Source organism: Zootoca vivipara, chromosome 3, assembly GCF_965207765.1.
Source record: "Zootoca vivipara chromosome 3, rZooViv2.hap1.1, whole genome shotgun sequence".
NCBI classification, from domain to species: domain Eukaryota; kingdom Metazoa; phylum Chordata; class Lepidosauria; order Squamata; family Lacertidae; genus Zootoca; species Zootoca vivipara.
In genome coordinates, this window is record NC_142586.1 from 104544875 (window position 1) to 104571056 (window position 26182).

Here is a 26182-nt window from a genome sequence, read left to right on the forward strand (position 1 = left end):
AAGGGGGGAAAAGTATTTGATCCCCTGCTAAATTTGCCCGTTTGCCCTCTGATGAAGAAATGACCAGTCCATAATTTTAATGGTAAATTTATTGTAGCTGTGAGAGACAGCATGACAACAGAAAAAACCCCAGAAACCCAGAAGACAAAAGTCAGAGATTGATGTGCATTATAATGAGTGAAGTATTTGATCCCCTATCAACCAGCCAGATGTCAGGCTACCTGGTATCTTCACTGCATGTAATGAGCTGAGATTAGAAGCACCTGCTGTAAGGGAGAGGTCTTACCTGCAATCCCAGCTCCTTACAGTACCTGTACAAAAGACAGCAATCAATCCAGCAGATTCCAAAGTAGCCACCATGACCAAGACCAAAGAGCTGTCCAAGGATGTCAGGGACAAGATTGTAGACCTGCACAAGGCTGGACTGGGCTACATGACTATTGCCAAGCAGCTTGGTGAGAAGGTGACAACAGTTGGGTATGTTTAACTAGAGAAGAAAAAGGATGAAGGCTGATATACAGAAGATTTGTTCTCTGCTGCTCCAGCGGACAGGACTAGAGCTAAGTGGCAAACATTTCTATTGAACATCTTACAAGAAACAGTTTGACAATGGAGCCATTTATTTATTTATAATAGACACAGAATTGAGGTGGGTGGTGGCTAGAGTGGGGTGCAAATCATCTCCTTCCCAGTCATCAGATAGATGTTGTGATGAGTGGAGAGGGTATGACAAGTCTCCCCATGCAGCCAATTTGCACAAATTGTGGGCATCTGTGTGCATATGGAATGGTCATGCCCACTGCTGGCCTGCAGCCACTTGAATGCTGGCCAAGGCCTCAGGCCAAATAAAACTTAGCCCACCTATGTTCTATGAGTTGGAAGGCCCTGCTCAATGAGAACTATAGCATAAAAGCTTAGAGAAAAAACACACGTGTTAGCAATTAACCTGCAATTGAACCTGTATCACTCCTTAAGTAACTTTATCGTTACATCATTTCAGAGGTCTTTTAACAATGCACACACTTAATAGTACAAATGCTGTGGCTTTCTTCTAAGCATGACATTTACAGTAAGACGATGTCTGGGTCATACAAAAAGGGCAGTGAATAAAAAGACGGTACTTAAAAATGTGTCCAGAAGTCAAGGCAAGTGAAGGCTACTTGAAGCTATGAACTTAAAAGAAATTCCACTTGTTTTGGGATAGTGATATTTTAAAATTGTTGATCATATCTTCTTCTTTGTCCTCTTCACTAAGTATCCATGCAGTTCCCACAACAGTAAGTCTCTTTGCCTTTTCTTTTTCAAAAACAGAAGACACACTGGCATGTTTTTATACTTACCCAATTTAAAATCTGCTAAAATGTTTATAGGTACTTAAATCAGTCTTGCAAACAGCAACTTAAGAAAGGACGTGTTCCAAAATTCCTTGTCTGATTAACTGCTCGCATTTCCAGCGGGGTAAAAAATGCTGAGGGGAAGCAAACAATTTTCAAAGCTGAGGCAAACATTTGCAATCTCTCACCATCCCCTTTATAGACCTAAAGCTGGTCTAATTTAAGGTGGAGTTAAGGTAGTAACTCTCTATTCTACCTGTACTATGTGTTTTCAAACAAAGTCCAATAATAGGATAACCCCTGCTATTTTAGCCACAGCTACTGTAAATCCCATGTTCTGTGCATTGCTGTTATTAACACTGCTTAGAAATATGAATGATTAAGCAGTAGATAAATGTCTTAAATAAACCAACATAATGAAATGCTTTTGAATCTTTTCGGATAGAACAGGGGACGGCAAGGTTTACCTCACCTGGGCCGGTTCACTTCAGCGGAGATTGCTCTGTGGGCCGGATTGTGTGCACGCTTGGGATTTCCGGCATGTGCAGACGCAATTTCCAGCACCACAGAAGCGAGTCCCTGCGTTATGTCGGTTTAGCGCAGTGCACGGGGACTCGCCGAGTGGGCAGCTTGGTTTGGGGGCGGCTCGTGGGCCGGCTAAACGACTCCCATGGGCCTTAGGTTGCCTACCCGAGATAGAAAGTACTAAAATGGCTCCAGGGTTTTCCTTCATGAAAATGGGTAGAATGACATGAAAGCTGACAATGGTAAGCATAATGAGAGTGTGGAGGAACCATAGCACACACTTTGCATACAGAAGGTCTCAGACAGGCCCAGCAGCACAAATAGGCAGGTGCTGATGGCCCAGCACCATCTCCTTGCTTCTTCCGTCCCTGCCATGCCACTGGTTTCTTCTTCAGCACTGTTGCATCCTCCTCCCAACTTTCTTGCTGTGTGTGAGATTTGCCTCACCCGTCAGCCAGTGGACTTTTATAGGACAGAGGGGCAGGACAATGAAAGAATCTCAAGGGCCCATGTAAACCTGGAGTTGGCTCTGGTTCAATCTCTGGGATCTCCAGTTAAAATACTAGGCTAACTGTACCTGACCCAGTATAGGGCAACCTCTTGTATCTAAACTGTGCCAGAAGCAGAGGAGAACCACTTCCATCTATCTCCTTAAACATCAGGGTACCAAAATGGAGCTCTTGCACTGTTTGCTGTCTCATCATAAATACCTGGCTGTTCTTCTTCAACAGAATTGTTGTGCCATCATCAATCTCAAATTCTCCATAATCTTTCAAACACCGAACCTGTAAAAAGAAATGAATAACCATCGAATTTAAAGTACTGTCAGAGAAGTCTGTTTTAAGGAAAACTGTAGCTATATGTAGACAAAAGGATTCATACTTCCTACATATGAACACATTAGTAAGTTTCATTTAGCTTTCCATTACCCTGTTAAACAATAGTCTGTGATAATGAACTGCAACAATTATGTGAAAAGGTGCTGATGATACCAAGGTTGCAGGTTCAAATGCTATATGGGACTGCTGCATATTCCTGCATTGCAGGGGGTTGGACTGGATGATCCTCAGGGTCTCTTCCAACTCCGCAATTCTACGACTCCTCTGCATGCAATAAACTACTTCCAGTTTTAAACAAGGAAATGACTTCTTAGTACTACATATAACTACACTGCCAATGATATCCAAATACAATAAGCCTTCCATAGTTCTAAATTTCACTTACTTCAATATACAAACTTTTGGGAGGTTGAATGTCCTGTGTGAGGTCCAGCCCATCTCCTCCTCCTAAAGATCTCATATAGGTAGCCAAAGACTTTTTATACTGGTTGAACCACAACACCTGAAATTATAAAAAGTTGGCTTAATTAATCCTGAAATACTATGTTCAAACTGTCAAGCAATAAATTAGCTAAATATTTAAAACAAAAGACATGGGGAAATGGGGGGGGGGGGAAGAGTAATGTGCGAGTTCTGGAACTGCTTACTTCAATCTAGCCTCCTCTACAGGGCATATAGTTTGAATCTGTTTGACTTCCAAAACATTCGGAAACCAAAGTGTCGCTTCTGATTGACTGCAGCCAACTGGAAGCTGCAGAAGCCCCGTCAGATGTTTGGCTTCCAAAAATAGTTTGCAAACCAGAACACTCACTTCCGGGTTTGCAGTGTTTGGGAGCCAAAACATTTGAGAACTAAGCTGTTCGAAAACCAAGGTATGACTGTACTCCTTTTTCGTCAATGTGCAACAGAAAAGTTATGAATTAGCAAGTAAGCAGTCCACAGTTAATATCTAACTTGGAGTGGGCTCTCCAAGCTCTCAGGCAGATCTTTCCAAGCCCTGCTATCAGATTAGTTTATTTGGCAAAGTTGGGGGCTGAACCTGACACTTTCTACATGCAAAGCATGCGTTCTGCCACTGTGCTACATGGCTAAGTTACACAACATTTATGAATAATATACACTATACTCTCTATCCTTTCCTTTATTTCGATTGCATGCATTGTCCTTTCAACCTATACATAAAACAAACTGGCTTACTTCATCAGTTGACATGTGAAATCGGACAGCGTTTGGCAGCACGCTACCATATTCCCACCTAAGTGCCCGGATGCGAAGTAAGCGGTCATACCTGAGAAAACAAACATGGTCAGAAATAGACATAATTTAATCCCTTAAAGAATAATGGAGTGTTCTTAATCAGAATTTTATTTTAATCTGATAACTAACTCCTTAACTAATTATGAAAAAATGAAGATTTTTGTTCTGGTGTTACACAGCTCAGCTCAATGTATGGAGAACTGCAACAGTCCCTGATTTAGGATTATGGTGCCAGGCTTGCCAGCTCCTGACCTGAGGCTATTCAAACTGCTCCTACAAATCACAGGAGTATCAATCACTACTTAATGCACAGCAGCAGGGCAATGTAATCTTTAGATCCCAGATATATCTAGGTTCCCTGAGGCCAAGGAGTGTCAGTGCAGTACAGCTGTATTGTGCATCAGGTCCTTAAGAGTGTCTGTGTACACTCACCCACATGTGCATTTAGCCACTTCAGTGATAAGCTATAAAGATGCAGCTAAGCAAATCAAAGCCATATGCTTTATTTAATGTAAACTGGAAGACAGGTGTGCCTGGTGTGCTATGGTCCATGGGGTCACGAAGAGTTGGACACGACTAAACGACAATGTCTCTTTACAGGGGATGATTTGATAGGGTACATGGATAAGCCCAAACATTCACAACTCCTGTGCAAGTCCAGTGACCCTGGCAAATCCCTCTGAAATCTACCAGTCCCTGAAGTGAAGGAATCAATTTTTGGAATTGGAAACAATTTCTGAAATGCTTTTTATCTCATTTCCCTAGTCACAGGTGACTGCAAGAAACTTACAGGTATGCAACAATACATCGGCGATTTCTCAGCAGAGAGCAATGGCGAAACTTGATTGTTGGAATCAGCTCACTGTGTCCTGATTTAGCTTCATTTCTGATAATAGAAGGACAAGCCATATTACATACACTTTGAAAGTAAGAAACATAAAAGTACACATTGTGGTTAGGGGGACCATTTTAATTAGTGTTTATACCTAGCCCATCATCCAATGGCTGCATTATTAGTTCTTTTACTGTGTGTATGGCTGCTTTTCTACAAAGAGCAACTCACAATAAATCGAATGAACATCAATAATTAAAACATACAAATAATGATGAATGAGAATGTCATTAAGTGTATGCATTGTAAAAATACTCAAGGACTGCCTCTCCCCATATGAACCAACCTGGACCCTGCAATAACCAACTGAGTCTCTTCTTTGTGTGCTTCCTCCATGAGAAGTCCAGAGGGTGGCAACACGATAATGGGTCTTTTCTGCAGCGTTTCCCTATTTGTGGAATGCTCTGCCCAGGGAAGCTCACTTGGTACCTTCACTACATATATTTAGGTGCCAGGTGAAAACCCTTCTCTATAACCAAGCCTTTGGCTGATTAACATTCTAAGGCCTTTTAAATGTGTTTGTGGGAAGGGGCTTATTGGTTTGTTTATGTTTTATTGTGTATTTTATGTTCTCGTTTTGTATTTTTGTGTTGTGAACTGCCCTGTGATCTTTTGATGAAGGACGGTATACAAATTTAATAAAGTATATAATAATCTTTATCCTGCATAGAAATCCCTTCACCCGGTTTCTCTGTGAGCTGCAAAGTACAGTGCTGCCTCACAAGACGAATTTAATTCGTTCTGTGGGTCAATTCGTTTTGCGAAAAATTCGTCTTGCGAATCCCATAGGAATGCATTGAAATTTTTATTTTTTTATTATTATTTGCCCATAGGAACACATTAATTGAATTTCAATGCATTCCTATGGGAAACCGTGATTCGCTAGACAAATTTTTCACAAAACAAATTCGTCTTGCAAGGCAACCTCCGATCACAAAACCCACTTGTCTAGCGAAAAATTCGTCTAGCAGGGCACCACTGTACTTGGAAAGGGACATATTTGTGGTGCAGGGAATGACAGGGTTGGTGTCTTCCAGCTCTAAGCCCCAGTATAAAGTGAAACAAGACTCAAACCAAGTCCTTGGGCACACACAATGGTCTTGGGGAAAGGGGCGTTTTTATTACTTCACAACAGGCTTTCAAGAAGCCATGTTGCTTCCTCCAATGGGTGGCAAAGAAAGGATTTGAAGGAGTGTTATCTCACCTCAACCTGTGGTTTAGGGAAGGCAGAAGCAGCCAAAATGTGATGTTCCAATTCCTGCCTCTCTCTAAAGCCCATTACAAAGTAAGTGAGGAAGGTGGATCAGCAGGCTGTAAGTATTATCTTTTTTATATAAAGTATTTTATTTTTGTTTAACAATATTCTTATACATTTTCAATTTTTTACATCCGAGATTACCGGTACTTAAATCCCCAGACTTTTCCTCACCCTCCCCTGGTTTCCAGTTTTTTTTCTGTTCATTCTATTGTATCTAATTACATTTTTCAAATTCATTTTGTATCCCTTTTAAACTTAAGTCATATTACATTATATATAAGTATTATAACAATACTGCTAGCATTTTTAGATATCTACAGTGGTCTTTTAAGATACTCTTATAATTTTTTCTACTCTTGACTAAAAAATTTTATCATCTTGGTGTCTGATCTTCACGGTCATCTTCACCATTTCGGCATAGTCCATCACAACATACAATAGATTATGCTGCCACCAAAGTGAGAGACCAATTCCTTCCACGGCATTTTCTGCATGTGACTAGAGGATGTGGGAGTAGAGAACAGTCACATAAGGCTGCCTACTAAACCAAGTCCAAGTTTGTTGACAGCCACAAAGCTACGTGGAAAACTCATGGCAGTTATCAAGTTGTTTTCATAACATTAAAAAGTATTTTATTTCTCACTTCTGCAACTTATTTTTTAATTCTTTTAGCAGATGTTTTTTGGTCTGTTTTTCCTGTAAGAACCTTACTTACACATCAGTTTGGTTATGTTCATATAATGCTTTCATCTCCTCAAGTACTTGTCTGATTCCATCCTCCTACAACATGAAAAGTACCAATTTCATCAATAATTTGAAATTATTACTTTGACTAATTAAAAAAAACCCAATAAATAAAAATGCACACCTTTTTTCCTATAAAAATTGAGGTAGCCATCAACCACCACCACAGAACTATTTATATGCAACACAACCTACAGCAGATATGCACACATATGGTAGCTTTAGCCAGCATATCACCAGTTGGAACATTTATTTAAAACATTGTAAAATAGGAAACATTTGCCAACTCTACACTCAAATATGCATACCTATTTCTATTCTAGTTCTATTCCTCTCTGTCCACTATCCAGAATTTGTTTCCATCAATATTCTGAAGTTTTCCCTTTGCTTCTTTTCCTTTTGAGCTGCTAGATAAGACAATGACTAGGCCACCGTATTTCTATGAGTGGTTCAGCATGATTAGAAGCCTCATAGAAAATACTCAGCTGTTATGGTCATGTGTAGGTTGCAGGCCATTTTCTACAGAAGCTAAAGATGTGTAGCATCAACATAGCTTAGACCACTCTTTCTCTCTCCAGGTGCATCAGTGAAACATTTATTGGTCAGATGTTCATCCAAGTCAACTGAGATGTACCTCAGTGCTAATTTTCAGGCGCAGTAGTCATTTAGATTTTCAGTCCAACTTTCCTCTCCATATATTTGTAAAGTTTGTGGGGAAATGCTCACTAAGTAAATCCCAGCAAACTCAGCAAGCTTATTCCCAAGAGAACATGCATATGATTTCAGTCTCAGGGTGACTAGCCAACCAAATAATTAATGGGAAGCCTGTATGCTTCTTTTTTAACAGCTTTTATATTGTAGAACGTTATTTTATTAGACAATCAGGTACTCCTAGATCCACTCACTCATAACATGAGGGGAGACGGCTAACTCTTCCCACTCACCACCAAACCCTCTATCAAGGTGGGCTTTATGGCATTAACGCCAATCCAATTCCCCATCCTCTTTGCTTTTAACAGCCAACCTCATGAAGGAATAGCCTTGCGGAGCAATCCTAGCCAACCAATCATTTGTTTGTTTGTTTCATAAAATTTATATACCGCTTAGTCGTTAAAAAAAATCGGGGGGAAAATACAATACATTAAAACATACAAGAAGAATGCTAAAGCAGGGTAAAAGCCACAGCGCCATTCCTGAGTATCAGGGAAACCCAGTCAGATGGGCGGGGTAAAATTAATAAAATTATTAAGTAGGAATTCAGGGAAGGCTTGGTATCAAGAGGCAGGGAATTCCGAAGGACCCCCGTCCGCTTCTCTCACAGAAGTCCCCTCAGGGCGGCTGGGCAAGAGGGCGGCCCTTCGGAGGCGGGGGAAGGGATGGGAGGCCGCGCCGTCAAAGGCTCACGTTGAAGGAAGGAAGCTGCCCGTCGCTGGCGCGGTGGAGCTCCCGGATGAGCTCGGTCGCTTTCTCGCAGAACATGGCCGCGGCCGGGCTGCTTGATTCACCTCAGACGCGCAACGGCCTTCGCTCGGCGCGCGCGGCAGCGAAACCCGCGCCACTGAACTCCTCGGCCAGTAGGAAGGCGAGGGAGAGAAGCACCGCCTCTTACGGTACGGGGAAAGGGAAGGGACAATCTTAGCTCTCCCTCACAGCTGTTTCCTATAGCTTGCGGCCGGCGGTTGTTTGGAATTGCAAGACACGGAGTTCCGTATCGGAACCTAGCAGGAGAGTTTGAAATCTCTGCAGTTGTCCATAGGTTTGCACCGTTAGGGATTCAACTGGCGCGGCGAAAGATCGTTGGGGATCTCGTTCAGGCAACCGAATGTGTGAAACATTTCCATTGGGGAAATATTGTTTTCCACTTTCTTCCTGCGGCAGCTTTGCAGTGATTCATTTCATGATTCAGCAGGTTTTGTTTTGTTTTGTTTTGTAAAAAAATCCCTCACATTGTAAGACAGTCTTCTGTGAGATGATGATGATGATGAATGATGAATGATGATGATTTAACCCACCTTTTTGTTCTTTTTTAAAGTCGGGGGTGGGAACAGATCAGCTTTGACCAGTTTACGAATATGTCACTCCAGAGAGTTTTGTCTCCACTGGGTAATGGCCAAAAGCAGAGCTCAGCACAACCACCGGGCCTCGCGGAGTCGCGATCAGCCTCCAACACATCATCATCTTCCCAGACTGAGCTTTTCATGTTGTAGATGGCTAGTGTCATTCATGGATTCCACACGGATCTGGTGCAATGTCTCTGAGAACCAGTGTGACCCAGCACTTAGGTGACTCAGGCCAGCTTGATGGGTTGCACATGGCTTGTGTGTGTCCATAGTGGATATACAGATATAGATGCAGCCAAACACACTGGGATAGCTCAGTCAGCAGAGCATGATACTCTTAATCTCAAGGTCCTGGGTTTTCTTCAGCAACAAGCAGGGAGTGAAGATCTACCTACATTGGGAACAGGGGAGAATGAAATCAACTTTACCCAACTGTTGAAGTGGGAATCAAAAACCATTGCAGCAGGGAAGGGGCCTGCTCTAAATCATGCTGGGTGGGTGCAGGGATCAGAGGGCAGCCAGCCTCCCTGGGTGTAGAAGGGCATTTCCTCCTTAGGAGTAGGAGGAGACCAGCAGTGCCTCTTATTTGCTGAGAGACTGATGTAGAGGCAACACTGGGGTGGGGCTGCTGAGGTGCTGACAGATCCAGACTCCAATGAGCATGTCACCCACAGCTACGGTACTGCTGCTGCAGCAGCCACGGTGGTAAGCACTTCACCTTGCCTCATAGGTGAGCCAGTCCTGCTGAGCGCTGTGCAAAAAGCAAAAGCCCTTGAAGTCGGATGTCAGGTTAAAGAGCATTTAATAACAGGAACATAGGAGTCATGCTGCTGGAATTTTGGAGGCAGCTTAGCTATTACTAGAGGTTTGGAAAATATGACCTTGCATTCAAGTTTTTATAAAGAGCATCTGCCCGCCGCATGTTTTCAGAGTGTAGCCTCTAACATGTAGATTACTGACTACCGGCCTAAAAATCAGAACAGCTAATATATATAATTAATATAATATAATATAATATAATATAATATAATATAATATAATATAATATAATAATATAATAATGCCGCAATGTCGGAAGGGAAGCCCAGAGTTCAGGTGGTAAGACAAACAGTACAGCTCGCAAGCTTATGACTTCGCGGTTGCCCTCACTCAAAATGGCCACATGCGGTTATGCGTGTTGGCAGAGCGGGGCGGGGAAGAGGAAAACGAGTTTGCAACACTGTACGTACTCAGATATGTATGAGGGCATGCTACGACGCAGGAGCCATATTTTTTGTGGGCAAAACAATACCATGTTTTTTAAATAAAAGCGGGGGCAAGAGAAGGTCATGTTTGCCCTTCCCTGTGACGTAACTGCGTAAGGAGGTCAGGTGGGCTGAGGCCGACTCTGATTGGTGGCGCCGGAGAGGCGCCGCTAGTCTTTCGGTTGCTGGGCTGTGGTTGGCATAATGTAGGGAAAGCCAGCGTCGGTTTCGGGACGGAGGCGTCTTCCCTCGAGCGGCTTGAGCTGGCACCGCCCGCGCGTTTCGCACCGCCGGCATGAGAAAGCGGAACGAGTCCGTCACCTTGGAGCATGAGCGCTTCGCCTCCTCCGCTCCGGCACCAGCTGCCGCGTCTTCCTCCTCCTGCTCCTCCCAGCAGCCGGATAAGAGCTTCAGTTTGAGACCGAGCCTGCGCCTGCCTGGTAGCTCCCGGCCCGCCGGCGACTCTGGCATGAAGCGAACGCTCGGCAGGTGAGGCGACCCCCCCCCCGGCACCGTCGCTATGGCAACCCCTCCATCTTCTGTTCAACCGCCAGCCTGACCTCGGCCTTCCCCGTTTCCATGGCAACGGGCGGCCCGCTCGACGTCGCCGAACCTTCTGGCCCTTTCAACCGCCGCCTCTCCTCTCCCCCCCCCCAAGAAAAACCCTCACACGGGGGCCTGGCATTACTATGGCAACTCTTCTGAGCCCCGTCGCCAGCCGCCATAGCCCCGAGCGATTCATACTGGAATGCCCTTGGCTGTGTTCTACTCCGTCCGGCTTTTTGTTCTAGGTTAGGGGAGTGGGGGGTGGCGAAGGCAGCCCTTGACAGAATGAGCCCTTGCCCGAAGGGGCTGTCTGATTTGCTAGTGAAAGGGTCGGAGGCCTTCTCTGCTGGGTGTTCCCTCCCATATTGCTGCAATGGGTTCACCGAGTGCGGCTGCAGGCCAAGAAGAGGAGGGTGTGTTAGAGCCGGACGGCGCTTCAGGTTTGCTGGGGGCGGGGCGGAGGATGGATGTTTTCGTGTGGTGGTGGGGTTGGATATGACTTTGAAAAACATAACTTTGAGATGTTTTAGTCGACATCGAATGGTGTTTGTCTTTAGTTATAATCATTTTGCTTTGCTGCAAAATGGGTTATGGGTTACAAATCTTTCATGAATGAACTACTGTATCTCCCCCGCCCCCGCCCGAAAAATATTGAAAACTATGTGCCCTTGACTAATGAGAGAACAGGGGGAGGTTTTCCTTTCTCCCTCCCCCTCCTCCTTGCATCCTGACTCAGCTTGTCAACAACGCATATTTTAAAACGCACAGAATAGTTATTATTTTCCCATTCCATATTCTAAATTGCAAAGTGTTAGAGAGAATAGTAAATTATGGGGGTGAGAGTGGTCAGAGACTGATGAATGAGTGGAGTACCAGTCAGCTAGCAGCAGAGGAAGAGACTAAATGAGAAAATGCTTGCCTATTATACTGCTAGAAAGGGGCTTTGGCTTTGTACACATTACCAGTTTAAAAGACAATATATATAATCTGTGCTTCTCTGTCACCTTCATTAAAGGGGTGGAGGTGCTGGAGGTCAGAACACTGTGAGACCTTCATCTTAATCCCATGCATGTTTATTTGGTAGAAAGTCTTATTGTGGTTGTTGGGACTTGCTGCAAGTAATTGGGCATGGTAAATTCACGGCTGTGATCACTGACCTTCCAAGCCTTCGGATCTCAAGTATCCAGAAATCAATAATCTCTGATGGTAGAGTTAAAGTAGAAAAGATTAATTAAATCTCAAATAAATATAAAATGTAAGCTGTCCTCTGAGCATGCCCTATTGTAGTTGCGGGCCTCAGAGGAATATCTGGCGCTACTAGAGAGTACCGGTACATTAGTTTGAAGATGTTGCCTCACAAACCCCATGCATGGAAGTAATTGTAGTTAAATAATAGTAAAGCTGTTGTCCACAATCCAGTTTATTCTGCATCCCACACACTCCCACTGCTGTTTGGGAAGCGGTATACACACAACATTAGCCACAATCCACATCTACCCTGTTGTTTCTTAGGTAAAACTATGTTTTGAGTTATTTTCCCCCAAACCAGCTTTGATCTGGATTGAGAAAAAGAATGATCTAGCTATGTTTTATGTTGCTAATGTGTACAAAGCCAAAGCCACTGTTCAGCATCATATTAGCAAACGTTTTCTCATTTCATCTTTTCCTCTGCAGCTAGCTGACTAGTCCTCTCTACACCGTCATCAGTTTTTGACCACCTTTTTCCCCACCATTTGCTGTTGTCTGCAATTTATAAGTGCTCTAGAACTTGGTGGTGATTATCTTTGTTTTTAATTCTCACAGCAAACTGTGAACAAGGTTAGTCTAAGGATTGGTCAGGCCATGTAGCAAACTTCAGAGTTTAGCAAGGAAGGAGCCTGCATGTCAGACCCATCACTTCACCTACAATTGATCTCTATCAAATAAATGTGTGTGGAGAAATCTAAGAATTTTTCACGCAAAGATCACTTCTCAACAAATGAAATTATCACTCAATAAGCACTTGAAGAACATACAGTGCAATCCACTACATGTTTACTTGGAAGTAAGCAGCACTGAGTTCAATGGAACTTACTTCTCAGTCACATAGGATTATAAGCTTCATATATGTACAAAAGAGTCATAATGTGTAGAGGAGTCATTTTTCTGGGATCCACCAGTGGCAGGTGCACAATATGTGGTGATGCACAGAAGGGCCTAATCTAGTGGTACCCTGATCGTGGAGTGTCTTTGCAGTGAAATAATTCCTGGTGCCAACACATTTAGCATTTTTCTACCTACTAAAGAGTCTCATGTTTGCATTTGTAGGTCATTAGAGTGTGTGTTGAATGGATAGGTTAAGTTTTAATTTTGTATTTTTAGCTTTTCTTGTGGCTGTGTTGATTTGTAGTTTTTATTTTAAATTGGTCTTTAATAACTGACAATTTCAGAGCTGTTTCAGGACAATTCTCTCAGGTTTCTTTTACGTTTACCAAGTTGGTTCTAAGGTTTCTTTGCTTCTGGTATGAATGGAATTCATTATGCTGTTGTAAATTTTCTGTTTCAATTCCTCTTTGAGTTCAGGCATTGTTAACAATGAATACTTAAAGCAGAAACACCATAAATATTTTATTTATTTAAAATATTTATAATACTGCCTTTGCTAAATAATAATAAAAAAGATTTAAATATTCCCTCAAACAGATTTCCAAGTTTTTCCTTTCTGGATTTTTAATTTTGAGACCAATTTATTTCAATTTTATTTTGGAATTGCTTGGTGAACCTTTCCTGCTTTTATAAATTGGTGTATAGGCTTATGTGTAATCCTGAAATGTGAATATAGTTTTGCCTCATTTAGTCCATGGAAGACATCTTGGAGCTTTCCCTGTGCAATAAGATAAAGGTAAAGGTACCCCTGACATTAGGTCCAGTTGCGGACGACTCTGGGGTTGCGGCGCTCATCTCGCTCTATAGGCCAAGGGAGCTGGCGTTTGTCCTCAGACAGCTTCTGGGTCATGTGGCCAGCATGCTCTGGCGAACCAGAGCAGCACACGGAAACGCTGTTTACCTTCCCGCCGGAGCGGTACCTATTTATCTACTTGCACTTTGAAGTGCTTTCAAACTGCTAGGTGGGCAGGAGCTGGGACTGAACAAAGGGAGCTCATCCCATTGCGGGGATTGGAATCGCTGATCTTCTGATCGGCAAACCCTAGGCTCTGTGGTTTAGACCACAGCGCTACCCATGTGCAATAAGATAGTATGCTTTAAAATGAGTGGAGGTTCAACTATTTTTAAAATCTAGATATATATAAATTGCTTTATCAGAGTCAATCCATTAGTCCACTAATGTCTACTCTTAAAAGCAGTGTCAGAATTCTCTTTCGGAGATGCTTTCTGTGGAACTTTAACTGGAAATGGAATCTGGGCTTTAAAAGGTTTGTGAAGCATGTGTTTCACATGCTTCGGTAAAGTCAGTAAAGTCTTGGGATACTTTTCTACTGGAGATGTAAATTATTTTTTGTTATTTTACATTCCCTTTGTACCATTGAGCTTTCTATACCTTATTTGCCAATCAACCCTGTTAAACTATCTTATTTTTGAGTCTCATTATCTCAGTCTGACACTGATCAGAGTTTGGCATCAGTATAAATAATGGGGTGGTTCGGATGTAACGCTAAACCATAGTTTAGTGTTACGAGAAAAAGCCACAAAGAGCCTTAGACTTGTTTGCTCTCCCCTCTTCCTCTGGTGTATCCATGAGGATGACTTCCTACAACCTCTGTTATTTGAACCCAAAGAAACTGGTTCAAAAAGGTAGCGCCAAACTAATTTATGAAGCTTGCTTATTTCAACCAGCCATAGTTAAAATTAGCCACCGTTTAGGGTTTGGGCAACACACTGAACTGCTGGTTAATCTAAAAAGGAAGCAGAAGCTTCTGATCTTGAAACCATACTGGAGAAGGAGAAGAGAGTACTGTCCCAAGACTCATTGAAGCTTGTTCTCTGAACCCAAATCCTTTTTTGTGTAGACACAGCCATTAAGTACTGGTAGCTTGAATTGTTCTGTACTTAGCCTTCTATAGCTTACTTGTGTGCACTTTTTCATTGTATTACAGTGAAGTACAGAGGTCATTAAAAAACCCCGTAAGTGATCTTTTTAATGCAATCTATAGTGGAAAACTTTCTTAAGAAGTCCGGTACTCATATCATAGCTGAACCTGCTGCTGGAAAAACAAATGTATAAACAAATGCATGCGTAGTGGTAGGATTACTGAATGAATGGCTTTGAAATCAACCACAGTAATGATCTGGCACAGTATTTGAAACTTGATTTTTACAAGATATAAAAGTCCTTCAGAATGCTGTTGTTGTTTGCCCTCAAGCCTTTCCACCTCCTCTTCGTAGGCTACTTGTTAACTGCATATTTTTCTAAGAAACTTGGGCTTTCCTGTGCTTCTGTGATGACTATTTCTCTGTCGTCCTCCCCTTGCTGTAATGTAGGAGAGGAGGAAAATATGTTTGGTGCTGAAGATCATATCTGGAATAATATACTATGTCGGGCACAGCTTTGCATGCATTACTTGTAGCTAACCTGCAATTTACAAAAATCTTACCAACTTGTTGATGACAAACTACAATTGGCAGAGATGTTGCTTCTCACAATATTGTATTTAGATATTTTCCTCATATGAGAAATTTGAGCCAGCCTTTTGAAAAATCAGCAGGCTCTTAAATCATTAGTTTCAAAAACTATGGACTTTTAATCTTTCCAGTTGCCTTCATATCCTTTAGTATGTTTTGCTATCACGTTTTTATTTTCCCAGTCGTGAAGACTGGATACTTCCTTTCTATGAAATCAGTATATTACATTCTACAAGGTCCTTTGTATCATGTAGGTGCATCATTTATGTATATAGCTTGTTTTTGGCCATGCCTTTTGTTTACCTTGTCCTCCAAAAATATACTGTTAATGTGTTCATGGAGCTGGCAATACAGCTTGATCAGCTTTATAGTTTAGAGTGAAATAAAGGAAGCAAATTTGATATGCTTGAGATGAGGTTACAGTAAACTATTTATTATATTACTTTAGGGGCTCAAAAACTTGTTTCTATGATACAGATGGAGTGTTTTTTTCATATGACGCTGAGGGTGTGTATATATCTGTTTTTCAATACTTCTTTGTTTCTATGCATTTGGCAGGCTTTGTTATATCATTTTGTATTCTGAGTGTTCCTTTTAGTCATGCTGGCCACATGACCGGGAAGCTGTCTGGGGACAAATGCCGGCTCCCTCGGCCTATAGAGCGAGATGAGCGCCGCAACCCCAGAGTTGTCCGTGACTGGACCTAATGGTCAGGGGTACCTTTACCTTTACTGTTAAGATTTAGGTTGTTGTTCCTTGGGAGACCCTACTTTTTGCTTATGTTGCTCTGTAAGTTGTCATCTGTAGCAATAACACTAATATTTTTGTTCACGTGCAATTAAGATATGCCCCAAAGTGTCTCCATTTTACAACGTTACGTTGTTTTATTATTTCTACAGGGTTTACATGCAATTAAGAAAATCTAGATGCTAAGTCTTCATTTTACACTGTTTTGACTTGTGGACACACAAAGACTAGACAACAAAGTCCTTTGGCTGCTGAAGATGAGCCAAAAGGAAAAATAAATCTTAAACTATTCCCTACAGTCTGTTTCTCCATCCCCAAAGTGTCATAGTTGCTGCCACCATTGGGAGTAATTATTCATTGTTTGTGCAAAGGGCTTTAAATAGCTAAAGCAATTGTTATTTGGAACAGAGACAATAGGTGTCTTGCAGGGCAGCATGCTTTGCATGCAGGAGTTTCCAGGTTCAATCCCTAGTATCAAGGCTGATGGAAACACTTGTCTGGGACCCCAGAGAGCCACTTCCAGTCAGGCAGATGATACTGAGCTAGATCATCAGTAACAGATGCACAAAAGCACAGGGAAGCCCAATTCTTCCTTCACTTATGATCTTTTAGCAACAAAAGGATCTTTGGGGTCAGAAATAGGATTTTAAGGGTGCATATCCTGTTTGGGCAGGAAAGTGGTAATGGGAGGAGCCAGCTGGTCTTCATCGAAGCCCACTTTGGCATCCCATGCATTTTGGTAATACATACTCACCTTTAAATCCAAAATGAGTCCCGGTCCTCCCCAGGAAACTTGCTTGGAGCCAATTCTTAGGTTCCTCTGGGGCCAAAGTTTACTCTTGGCAGAGAACTGTTACAATGGCTGGCACCCTTTCTCTTTTAGGTCATACTGACTAATATAGGTGTTTGTGGACTAGTGTGTATTACAGGCTGGTTTGCAAGGCTAGATTAAGATGTCCTATAGGTCTTAGGTTCTCTGTGGTTTTGGCAGATTGGCATGCCTGACTGCTGATCTATAAGGGATGGCTTATCTGTCTGGCACAAGACCAAGGTTTAGGTCTGAGTCACAAGGCAAAAGGTTGATTTATGAAATAAGATTCAAATCATAATAGGGAGTGGGTGTTAAATACTAGAAGGTAATGATAGCTGTTTGATGAGTCAAAGTCTTAGTTAATAGCCTGACAGGACTCAGTAACCTGGAAACTGGGGTCAGAGGTAGGTAGGTAGGTAGGTGTACAACAGACAGTCTGGTTCATCTCGGGCCAGAGTCCAATGACAAATAGAGATTAATATGAATACACAGCCAGGTCCTTTTATATTGCCTATGGAACTCTGGTTCTCGTCCCACCTCCTTATTCCTTCATGCAGCCAGTGGAAGATTGTGAGAGATCAGGATGATGGTGATGGGTGGCTTTGAGGTTAGGCAGTTCTCAGCTCAGTAGTGAGAAATCTTTCTGCCACCATTTGAGTTGTCACAGCAGGATCTTGTGCCCTCCAAAAAGAAACAAATAATAATTGAATACCAGTAGGAATAGTGTATGTGTGTGTAGTTGTGATGCTGCAGAGCATGTGCTTAACACACTATTTAAAATTACTGTATGTTATAAACTAGCTGCCTGATCTGAATATATATGTATAAAGTTGTTTATACTGAATCAGACCATTTGTCCCCTTACAGTACAATCACAACTCTGTCTGTTCAGAAGTACCATAAGTCTTACTGATTTCAGCAGAGTTTACTCCTGGTAAGTGAGGTTAGGATTGCAGCTTTAGCTATGTATTTATTCTCTGTAGCAGCAGTTCTCGCAAGATGGAAACATGTAACTGGAAAAGCAAGTGAGATACTGTACAAAGAGTTTGCTCTGCACTGCTGAGCTATGACTTCAAGCATAGTTTAAAGATAAAATGCTGTGTTGTACACTAATAGTGTGCACGAACTCCTGGTTTATTCAGAATCTGTATACAGTATTTACTTTGTTATTAACAATGCCTAATAGATTTGACATTCATTAGTCTCTTAGGATAAGTAATTCACCTGTGTTTGTATGCAAGAGAATCTTAATTATACGAATTAATTGCTCAAATACTGCTAAGTCAGTATTTTTTACAACCGGCAGGCTGCAACAATAAGGGAAGTATAGCATGTGCATTATAGATTGCATGTATGTGTGTGGTTACAGGTAGGTAGCCGTGTTGGTCTGGGTCAAAGTAAAATAAAAAAATTCCTTCAGTAGCACCTTAAAGACCAACTAAGTTTTTATTTTGGTATGAGCTTTCGTGTGAAGTGTGCATGCACACGAAAGCTCATACCAAAATAAAAACTTAGTTGGTCTTTAAGGTGCTACTGAAGGAATTTTTTTTATGTATGTGTGTGTTATGTATTTATTCTACCAGTAAGTTACTTTGAGTTACCTTAGTAAAAAAGTGACCAATAAATATAGCTTATAGACACTAAAGGTAACGGAGTCATAAGATGTAATTGCAGAAGAACCCCAAATCCTGCTAAGTCAGTATTTTTTACAACTGGCAGGCTGCAACAATAAAGGAAGTATAGCATGTGCATTATAGATTGCATTCTTAGTGGACACATTGACTTTTACAATAGGTTGAAAAATATTTCAAAGATTGAATTTCTGAGGAGAAGCCCTTTTGCCCCTAGTTCCACATTTTTGCATTAAACTGAAAGTTATATTTATCTTGAGCCTCTATCACAGAAGCAGCTCGTGAACGAAAACCTATTTCTAGCTGGTTTTGTACTTCAGCACAAAGCAGAAATGTCTGCAAATACTTAATAGAAGCATGAGCCCTTATCTGCAAACTACTTGAGCAGCAAAGCTGCACTGGTAGTCATATGACTGTGACTGGTTTCTCTTCCTGTTTTCCCCCATTCTCCTCCTTTGTGAATTATTCCCATTGTTACTTAAAATGCAGTTTTTTAAAAAAGCTAACTTTTGAATTTGTCTCGTGACTGCTCTTAATAATTTAGCTTGGGCAAATCTAAAATATACCAAGTGTAAAAACTTTTTCCAACCGTTGCACAATCAGAAAAGGAACTGTTTGCTTTATTGCAGTACTTTTCCCCAGGGGAAAATTGATTAAGATCTGATGCCCTCTTCTGTTTAAAAAGAAGTTCTATGAAAGAGACTTCAGTCACACTCCCTGTTTATGCCAATAATAATAATAATTAATAATTAATAATATTAAAAACCCAGCAGCATCATAGTAGTGGTTCTGGTTATTGATGAACAATGATACTGAACATCTGTCCTGGATCCATTTTTAAACAGATACTGCCCTGATAATTTGGTATAAATGTTGCATTAATGGTTACTACTTGCAATAATTAGATGAGGCAGCCCAGAAAAAGGTTTCTGTGGGTGAAGGGAGGAAGACGCTGCCAGAGCATCTGCTTACTCATGAGTAGTCCATCCTCCAATTAAAGTATTGTACTGTAAATGGAATGCAGCTGGGGGAGGTGTGGGTTATATAATGGAATTTTGGAAGGGGAAGAGGAAGAGAAGCCTGAAAGGTTGTTTTTGAGGAAGCAGAGGTCTGGTGAGGAAAGTAATCCAAATCTTTAGGAATACATGAACTGGTGGAGAGGGTTACGTTGTGCTCTTCCATACTCTTTCATAATGAGTCTAGCTGCCTCTACCTGCTAGTAAGATAACAATTACCCAGTGGTGGTCTCCTTGAAAATCAGAGGCTGTCAGATCCTGCCTCTCAGAGGATTGTGCCCCTGAAAGTGTGTCTGTTTTGCTATAACCTTTCTTGGAGGTGCTAAATATTCCATGTTTAAGGGTAAAGGGACCCCTGACCATTAGGTCCAGTCATGACCCGACTCTGGGGTTGCGCGCTCATCTCGCATTATTGGCCGAGGGAGCCGGCGTATAGCTTCCAGGTCATGTGGCCAGCATGACAAAGCCGCTTCTGGGAAACCAGAGCAGCACATGGAAACACCGTTTACGTTCCCGCTGTAGTGGTTCCTATTTATCTACTTGCATTTTGACGTGCTTTCGAACTGCTAGGTTGGCATGTTTAAGATACCCTGTTTCTCATATTTTAAGACGTAGTCATAAAATAAGCCATAGCAGGATTTAGTATTATTGTAAGTTTTATGAATGATTGTTTATAAATACAGTTTGAATGCTTTTGAAACTGTTCAGCAAAGTATATAATATTTGAATTGTATCTTCCTTTTCCTTCAAGGAGTTGAAGGTGATATACATAGTTCTCCCACACCCACCAATTCATTCTGCTAGCAATCCAGCTGATGGGGGGGGGGTTAAATCCTTCTGCTTTGGCTGTGTGCCCCTGCTCCTTCCTGGAAACAGGCACATGCAGCCAGTCAAGATTTAACCCCACCCACCAGTGACATGACAAGTGAGGTCAGTTGATGGATGGGTTGGCATGGTTTTGTCTGAGAAATGGGCCTTTTGTGCTGCTTAGATATCCAAATGGGCACCTGGACCCCCCCCCAAAAGTTGGGAACCTCTGTGCTATTCTATAGAGGAATTGTCCCATGTAAAGCAAAAACAAAACAAAACCACACCCCAAAAACCCATTACCTTCCCAGTCATTCATGATTGCATGTTTATATTCTAAAGACTCCTACTGTAATTTATTGTTCTGTTCCCAAAACACAGTGCCAAATTGGGAATGGTCTCATATAGGATAAACTTGCCATAGGACCCAAGTATCAAGAATCTAGGTTTTCATCTGGTTGTATGACACCAGGGATCATATAGGCAGCTTCATATACAAACCACAATGAGTGGAATGTACTAAACCACCCAAGTCATGCAGGTAGGAGTTGGACTTGCCGTAGTAAAATGCTAGTTCCTTAAATACTTGGTTCCACAAGAATCTCTAGGGTTAATGAGCTGTGTGGCATCTGCTAGGGATCAGTTCACCATTTAACAAGAGGATTTGTCAGGTTTGCCCATCCTTGCAGGTGAGCAAAACTGGTCAGTCCTGTCATTTATTATAGGCTTTATGGTTATTGAGCTCCTCCTCATGCTTTCCATAGGCAAGAAGTAGAATCAGAATGTGTGGTGCATGTAAGGCACTCAAGGGCAACCTCAGCTCTGGGGGACAACTGTAACCCTCCAAGCCTCTCTGTCTGATTCTTGGGGCTTTGCCCTCACCAGCCCTGCTTTGCCACCCTCCTTGAATGGCTGGAATAGGTCCTCGAACTAGGACAATGCTTGTGATTGCCTGGATGGACAATAGAAAAGGGTGTGTGCAGAAATGATCTTACTGTACAAAGAAAAATTTACATTGGTTGCTCTGGCCGCACCTAGCATTGGCATGTCATCTGATAGTTGCCTGTAAGAGAATGCAGCTCTCTGCTGAAAAAAGATTCCCTACCTGTCATATAAGGGGGACAAGCATACCTGTATTAGAGGATATCATGGGGATATGAAATGGGTTTAAGATGGCTTTTTAGCAACAAACCTACACTTCAGTTCTGATGATGCTTTTCTGTGTATTTTCTACCTGCCTGAACATTCCCCTTTCTGATATTTTACAAAATACTAAAATACTTGTGTTATTGTTACATGTTCTCCGGCACAAAAACAAACATGGCACAGGTGTTGCAGGTCACTGCAGCAGCTCCCTTGCCCTCCATGTCTCTTAGTCCTAGGCACACCGAGACACAGTACTCTGGGCGTGCCCCTTAAACACCTTCACAAATGCGTCTGTTTGCAAGCTCACAGAAGTCGCAATGAGCTAAGTTTGACTGCAGCCACCATATAGAAAGAAGCTCCCCCCCCAAACACTTGCTGGTTAAGGTCTTGGGATGACTCTGAAGCTTCCATGACTTCTTAGATCCATCTGTGTTTTGGCAGTCAACTCCTCTATGGGAAAATGTGGACTAAGCCTCTTGTCCTTGGCTTTCTTTACCTGAAGCTAAAGAACTATGCAACTAGCTTGGCATGCATAAGAGTAAGCTCCATTTCTAGACACTTGGCAAGCAGCTCATGACACTGACAGATCAGGAAATCTCTCTCGCTTCCCCCCTACATTTTAAAGAGACGCCTCCCTTCATCTCTTATTACTCTTGCCTTCTGCATCTTCCTGTCAGCGTAATTTTTAAGCTCCCTGGTCAAGAACACTCTGTGTGCAACTCTTTTCAAGGGGCCATGTAAAGTGATGGCAATGTATAAATAATAGAAGTATCCTCAACTCTGGAACTGTCTATGCTGTGCTTAGAAAAACGGGAAGCTATTAATGTTAACAATACATGTTTAAAAACAGATGACTATAGCTATGTATTTGAGCATGGAAGTAGCCTGAACTTTCAGCGGCAACTCTACAGTTCTATGATAAAGGTAAAGGGGCCCCTGACCATCAGGTAAAGTTGTGTCCGACTCTGGGGTTGCGGCGCTCATCTCGCTCTATAGGCCGAGGGAGGCGGCGTTTGTCCGCAGACAGCTTCTGGGTCATGAGGCCAGCATGACAAAGCTGCTTCTGGCGAACCAGAGCAGTGCATGGAAACGCCGTTTACCTTCCCGCCGGAGCAGTCCCTATTTATCTACTTGCACTTTGATGTGCTTTCGAACTGCTAGATCAGCAAGCCCTAGACTCTGTGGTTTAACCCACAGCGCCACCTGACAGTTCTATGATAGTACCCACTATATTCCTGGCAGAGTGGATCTTGCTTCACAAGTGTCTTGAATGTAGTGTGAAATTATATTTTCCCCTCCTCTTTTACAGGAGACATGGAATGTGGTTTCGATTGCGGAAGGTAGTAATCTGGTTGTTGGGAGTGTACATAGCCATTCCATTTCTAGTAAAACTTTGTCCCGCTATTCAGGCAAAGCTTGTCTTCCTAAATTTTGGTAAGAATCCTGCTTTTCTCTCTCCCCCACCCTCTTTCTGTGTGTCTTAAAACCATGCGGACATTTTAATACACAAGTTCCTAGTTTTTTTATACAAAAGACACCACCTAGGCTCTCCTTTACACTCTAGCTTTTCCAACTTGTGTGCATGATAACTCTCCTATCATATGCATATGAGAATATAAAATTAGGATCTGCAATCCTTTTGCATAGTCACATGCAACTTAATCTCCATTGCTGTTCCTAGCAGTAAAATCCAGTGTTGGATTTTATATAATGATTGATAGATAGATAGAAAGAAAGAATGAAAAGAATACCAAGATCTATGTTTGTTAGCATCTGCCTGTATTTCATTACTTGCTCATGAAGTGCTGATAGAGAAAAAGCTTGATGCTGCCTGGAAATTTTGTTTGTTTGTTAGCATCTGCAGGGAATGTTCTAGTACCAGTTAGTGAAAAAGCAATTGTTCCCTGCCTGCTCTCTTTAGTGACATCTTCCATGTTGTGCTTGGTATGATCATATTCTAAAATCTGTGCCTGCCTGATAGTAGAAAGTTCACTGTCAATTTTCTCAAATGTTTCATATACAGAATGGGAAAACTGTCACTTAGTGGCACTAGTTACAGGTAGTGGCACTGTCTTTCAAACTGTCCTCCATTCTGCCCTTCAAATTTAGGTCCAGGATTTTTGAAATAATATTTTTAAATTATCTGTTCTGATTCTTGGAGATAGGGCAGCCAATTTGGTATCTGTTTTGACAATAAACCATTACAATTAATAAGTACACTTCTTTCATGAAATTTGAAAATGCCATCGCCAATGCATTTTAATTTTAGTGCAATAACCATTATGAGGTTCTGTATTAAAATTATTTTTTTGGTGAAGGGTGTTTGGTCTCAAGCAGTAGGTAAACGGAATGTAAAACTGATATTTATTTTCTTTCTCAGTGAGAGTACCCTACTTCATAGACTTGAAAAAGCCTCAGGACCAAGGTTTGAACCACACCTGCAACTACTACCTACAACCAGAAGAAGATGTGACAATTGGAGTCTGGTAAGGAAAGCTTTGCCACTCCCATTATCCACTGGAGTCCTTTTTAGCATATGTAAAGAGGCTGTGCTTTTGATCCCTTTGTTGAGACAGCTTTCAGTAACACCATGCAAACTCCTGCAATTGTTGCTTTTCCCTTGTGTGGGAGTGTATAGTTTGCTGCTGGGAATGCAGTGTTTTCTTCTGAAAGGTACACTGTTCTCTGGGCTGCAGCTAAACTAAATTGAGCAATTAGACCAAAATGCAATGAAGACTGGTGATACAAAGCTGAAAGTTTAGTTCTGTAATGTTGAAGGTCATGTTTTAGAGAAGACCTAAGAAAGTGAATCAACATGATGTGGGATTGCTCCAGGGCACAAATAAAGAAGGTGAAAAGGTGATTGCCTTGGAGCAGCTTGCCTTTGTTAATTTTTTTGTAATAGTGCCTGTGTTGGGTCCTAGAGCAACTTAGTTCTTTGATTTTGTGTTGAGCTATAATAATCAAAACAAATGAAAATTTACAAAACTAGATGGCAAAAAACGTTTGTCAACTGAAATATTGTTAATCAAAACTCAGTGGTGATTTATCTTTTAACTGAAATGAAGAAGTCTTGTTCTAGCTCATGGAGAAAAACTTAAGCCTCAAGTGACTTTTCATGTCATTGTTTTTTTTCTGAGGTGCATGATTAATATGAGTGAGTACATTTGATTTATGGTACGGTAAATCACCATGTTGTAAGATCTCTTGCAGCAACCAATTTTAAATTCTCTGCCTGAGTTTTTCTGCCTGTGTCTGGTTTCTTCATTTTCCTTCTGTGAGAACTGCCATAACTGCTCGCTGAGTGATACAACTATATACAGTACTTCAGATACTAATGTGCCCCACATTATAGTGAAAAGCTATTAACTGCAAACACAACAACTTTTGCGATTTGGAGCAGCCCAAAACTACTTTGTTTTGCTGTTAGTGTGCTGCCAAAGCTTCCAGTAGTTCTTGAGGGGAAGGTTGTTACTGTGTATGTGTATATGAATTGTAGGTGTTTGTCTGAAAAGATAGTCACCTGTTTGTAAATATTCAAGGGACTGATAAGTCTAATAAATGATCAATAATATTTCTATAGTTGAAACTGGCAGGATGGTTGTTCCTTATATAGGAAGTCAAAATTCAGTAGTAGAGCACATGCCTCCCACATGCATAATCTTAGATTCAATCCCCAGCATCTCCAGTTTAAATTGGATCTCAGGTGGGTACAGTTGGGAAGGACTTCAGTCTGAGAGCTGCTGCTAGGCAGACCAAACAAATACTGGGCTAGATAGACCAGTGAGCTGACCATGTATGTTCATATATGGTCACTTGACCATGGAAGGCTTGTCCTAGAGGAACAGGTACGTTCTTCCTGACCTCTCATAGAAACCGAGGGCAGAAAAACACATTACAAAGAAACTAGGGTTGCTGCAGCCCAATGTCTAGTTCACTCCCCCACCTTGTATAATGTCTAGTTCAACTTGACCTCTATGTTGATGCTTTTGCTTGGTCAACATGTCACGTAAAACCACGTAAACTGTGTTTTAACTCTGGGCAGCCCAGGACCTCAGTACATACTGCCCAGACTTGCGCCCTGGGAGGGTCACAGTTTTCCCCTGATTTCCCATTTCCTTCTAGGCACACGGTTCCCACAGCTGTATGGAAAGATGCTCAAGGCAAGGACCAACTGTGGTATGAGGATGCTTTGGGTTCCAGCCACCCTGTGATTCTTTACTTACATGGAAATGCAGGTACTAGGTAAGAGAGAGATAAATGAAGGAGTGAGAAGCAGGATAACCTGTTTTTCTTTTGGTTTAGATTGGGTGAGGACCAGTCATGTCACTGGGCAGGGCAAGGCAAGCTCACCTTTAACTTGCAGTTCCTTACAGCACAATCTTAAACATTTCTACTGAGATGTTCTATTTAATTCAGTGGGCTTATTCTCAGTTAACTGGGTATAGGATTGCAGTTTTTGCATGTGTTTAACTATTCCATTCAGCTTCAATGTGCTAATTTGACTGAACCATGCTCAGCTAGTTACAGGTAGGTAGCCGTGTTGGTCTGAGTCGAAGCAAAATAAAAACATTGCTTCAGTAGCACCTTAAAGACCAACTAATTTTTTATTTTGGTATGAGCTTTCGTGTGCATGCACACGCATGCTCAACTAGTTAGTCTTTAAAATAAAAAAGTCCTCCTAGTTGTATTGAAAGATCAGGGA

At 41.8% G+C, this 26182-nt stretch overlaps 2 protein-coding genes across 5 annotated transcripts in view; one reads left to right on the top strand and one right to left on the bottom strand.

Moving 5' to 3' along the window:
- Positions 1-71: 71 nt before the first annotated feature.
- On the bottom strand, positions 72-8368 carry GINS1 (GINS complex subunit 1). 2 transcript variants are annotated; one of them, XM_088666817.1, is made up of 8 exons: positions 8254-8368; positions 7158-7253; positions 6821-6885; positions 4746-4841; positions 3896-3986; positions 3084-3200; positions 2570-2644; positions 72-1468 (listed from the first exon to the last, which is right to left on the bottom strand). In XM_088666817.1, exons 3-8 carry the CDS (start codon positions 6853-6855, stop codon positions 1400-1402), a joined length of 483 nt encoding a protein of 160 aa, XP_088522943.1. In that variant the 5' UTR covers positions 6856-6885; positions 7158-7253; positions 8254-8368; the 3' UTR covers positions 72-1399. The 2 variants fall into 2 exon arrangements, with proteins under 2 accessions (XP_088522943.1, XP_034966429.1); XM_035110538.3 differs by lacking the exon at positions 7158-7253.
- Positions 8369-10140: 1772 nt separating this feature from the next.
- Positions 10141-26182, top strand: part of ABHD12 (abhydrolase domain containing 12, lysophospholipase) — a 29143-nt gene continuing 13101 nt past the window's right edge. For 2 of the 3 annotated variants that reach the window (XM_035111054.3, XM_088666818.1), the window contains exons 1-4: positions 10141-10642; positions 22787-22911; positions 23858-23963; positions 25603-25722. In XM_035111054.3, coding sequence (XP_034966945.1) covers positions 10449-10642; positions 22787-22911; positions 23858-23963; positions 25603-25722 — 545 coding nt within the window. In that variant the 5' untranslated portion in view covers positions 10141-10448. Of the gene's footprint in view, positions 10643-10756; positions 11140-22786; positions 22912-23857; positions 23964-25602; positions 25723-26182 lie in introns of those variants that run through there. The other variant, XM_088666820.1, reaches the window with a different exon arrangement.

What these genes read in the sequence shown, in the direction of transcription:
- GINS1 (XM_035110538.3), bottom strand. Translation starts at nt 8,328, where the DNA reads ATGTTCTGCGAGAAAGCGACCGAGCTCATCCGGGAGCTCCACCGCGCC. An exon ending in GAACATAACCAAACTGATGT is followed by an intron (nt 4,842 to 6,820) that starts GTAAGTAAGGTT and finishes TTCTATTATCAG; the next exon opens with AAATGAAGCTAAATCAGGAC. An exon ending in CGATGTATTGTTGCATACCT is followed by an intron (nt 3,987 to 4,745) that starts GTAAGTTTCTTG and finishes TTGTTTTCTCAG; the next exon opens with GTATGACCGCTTACTTCGCA.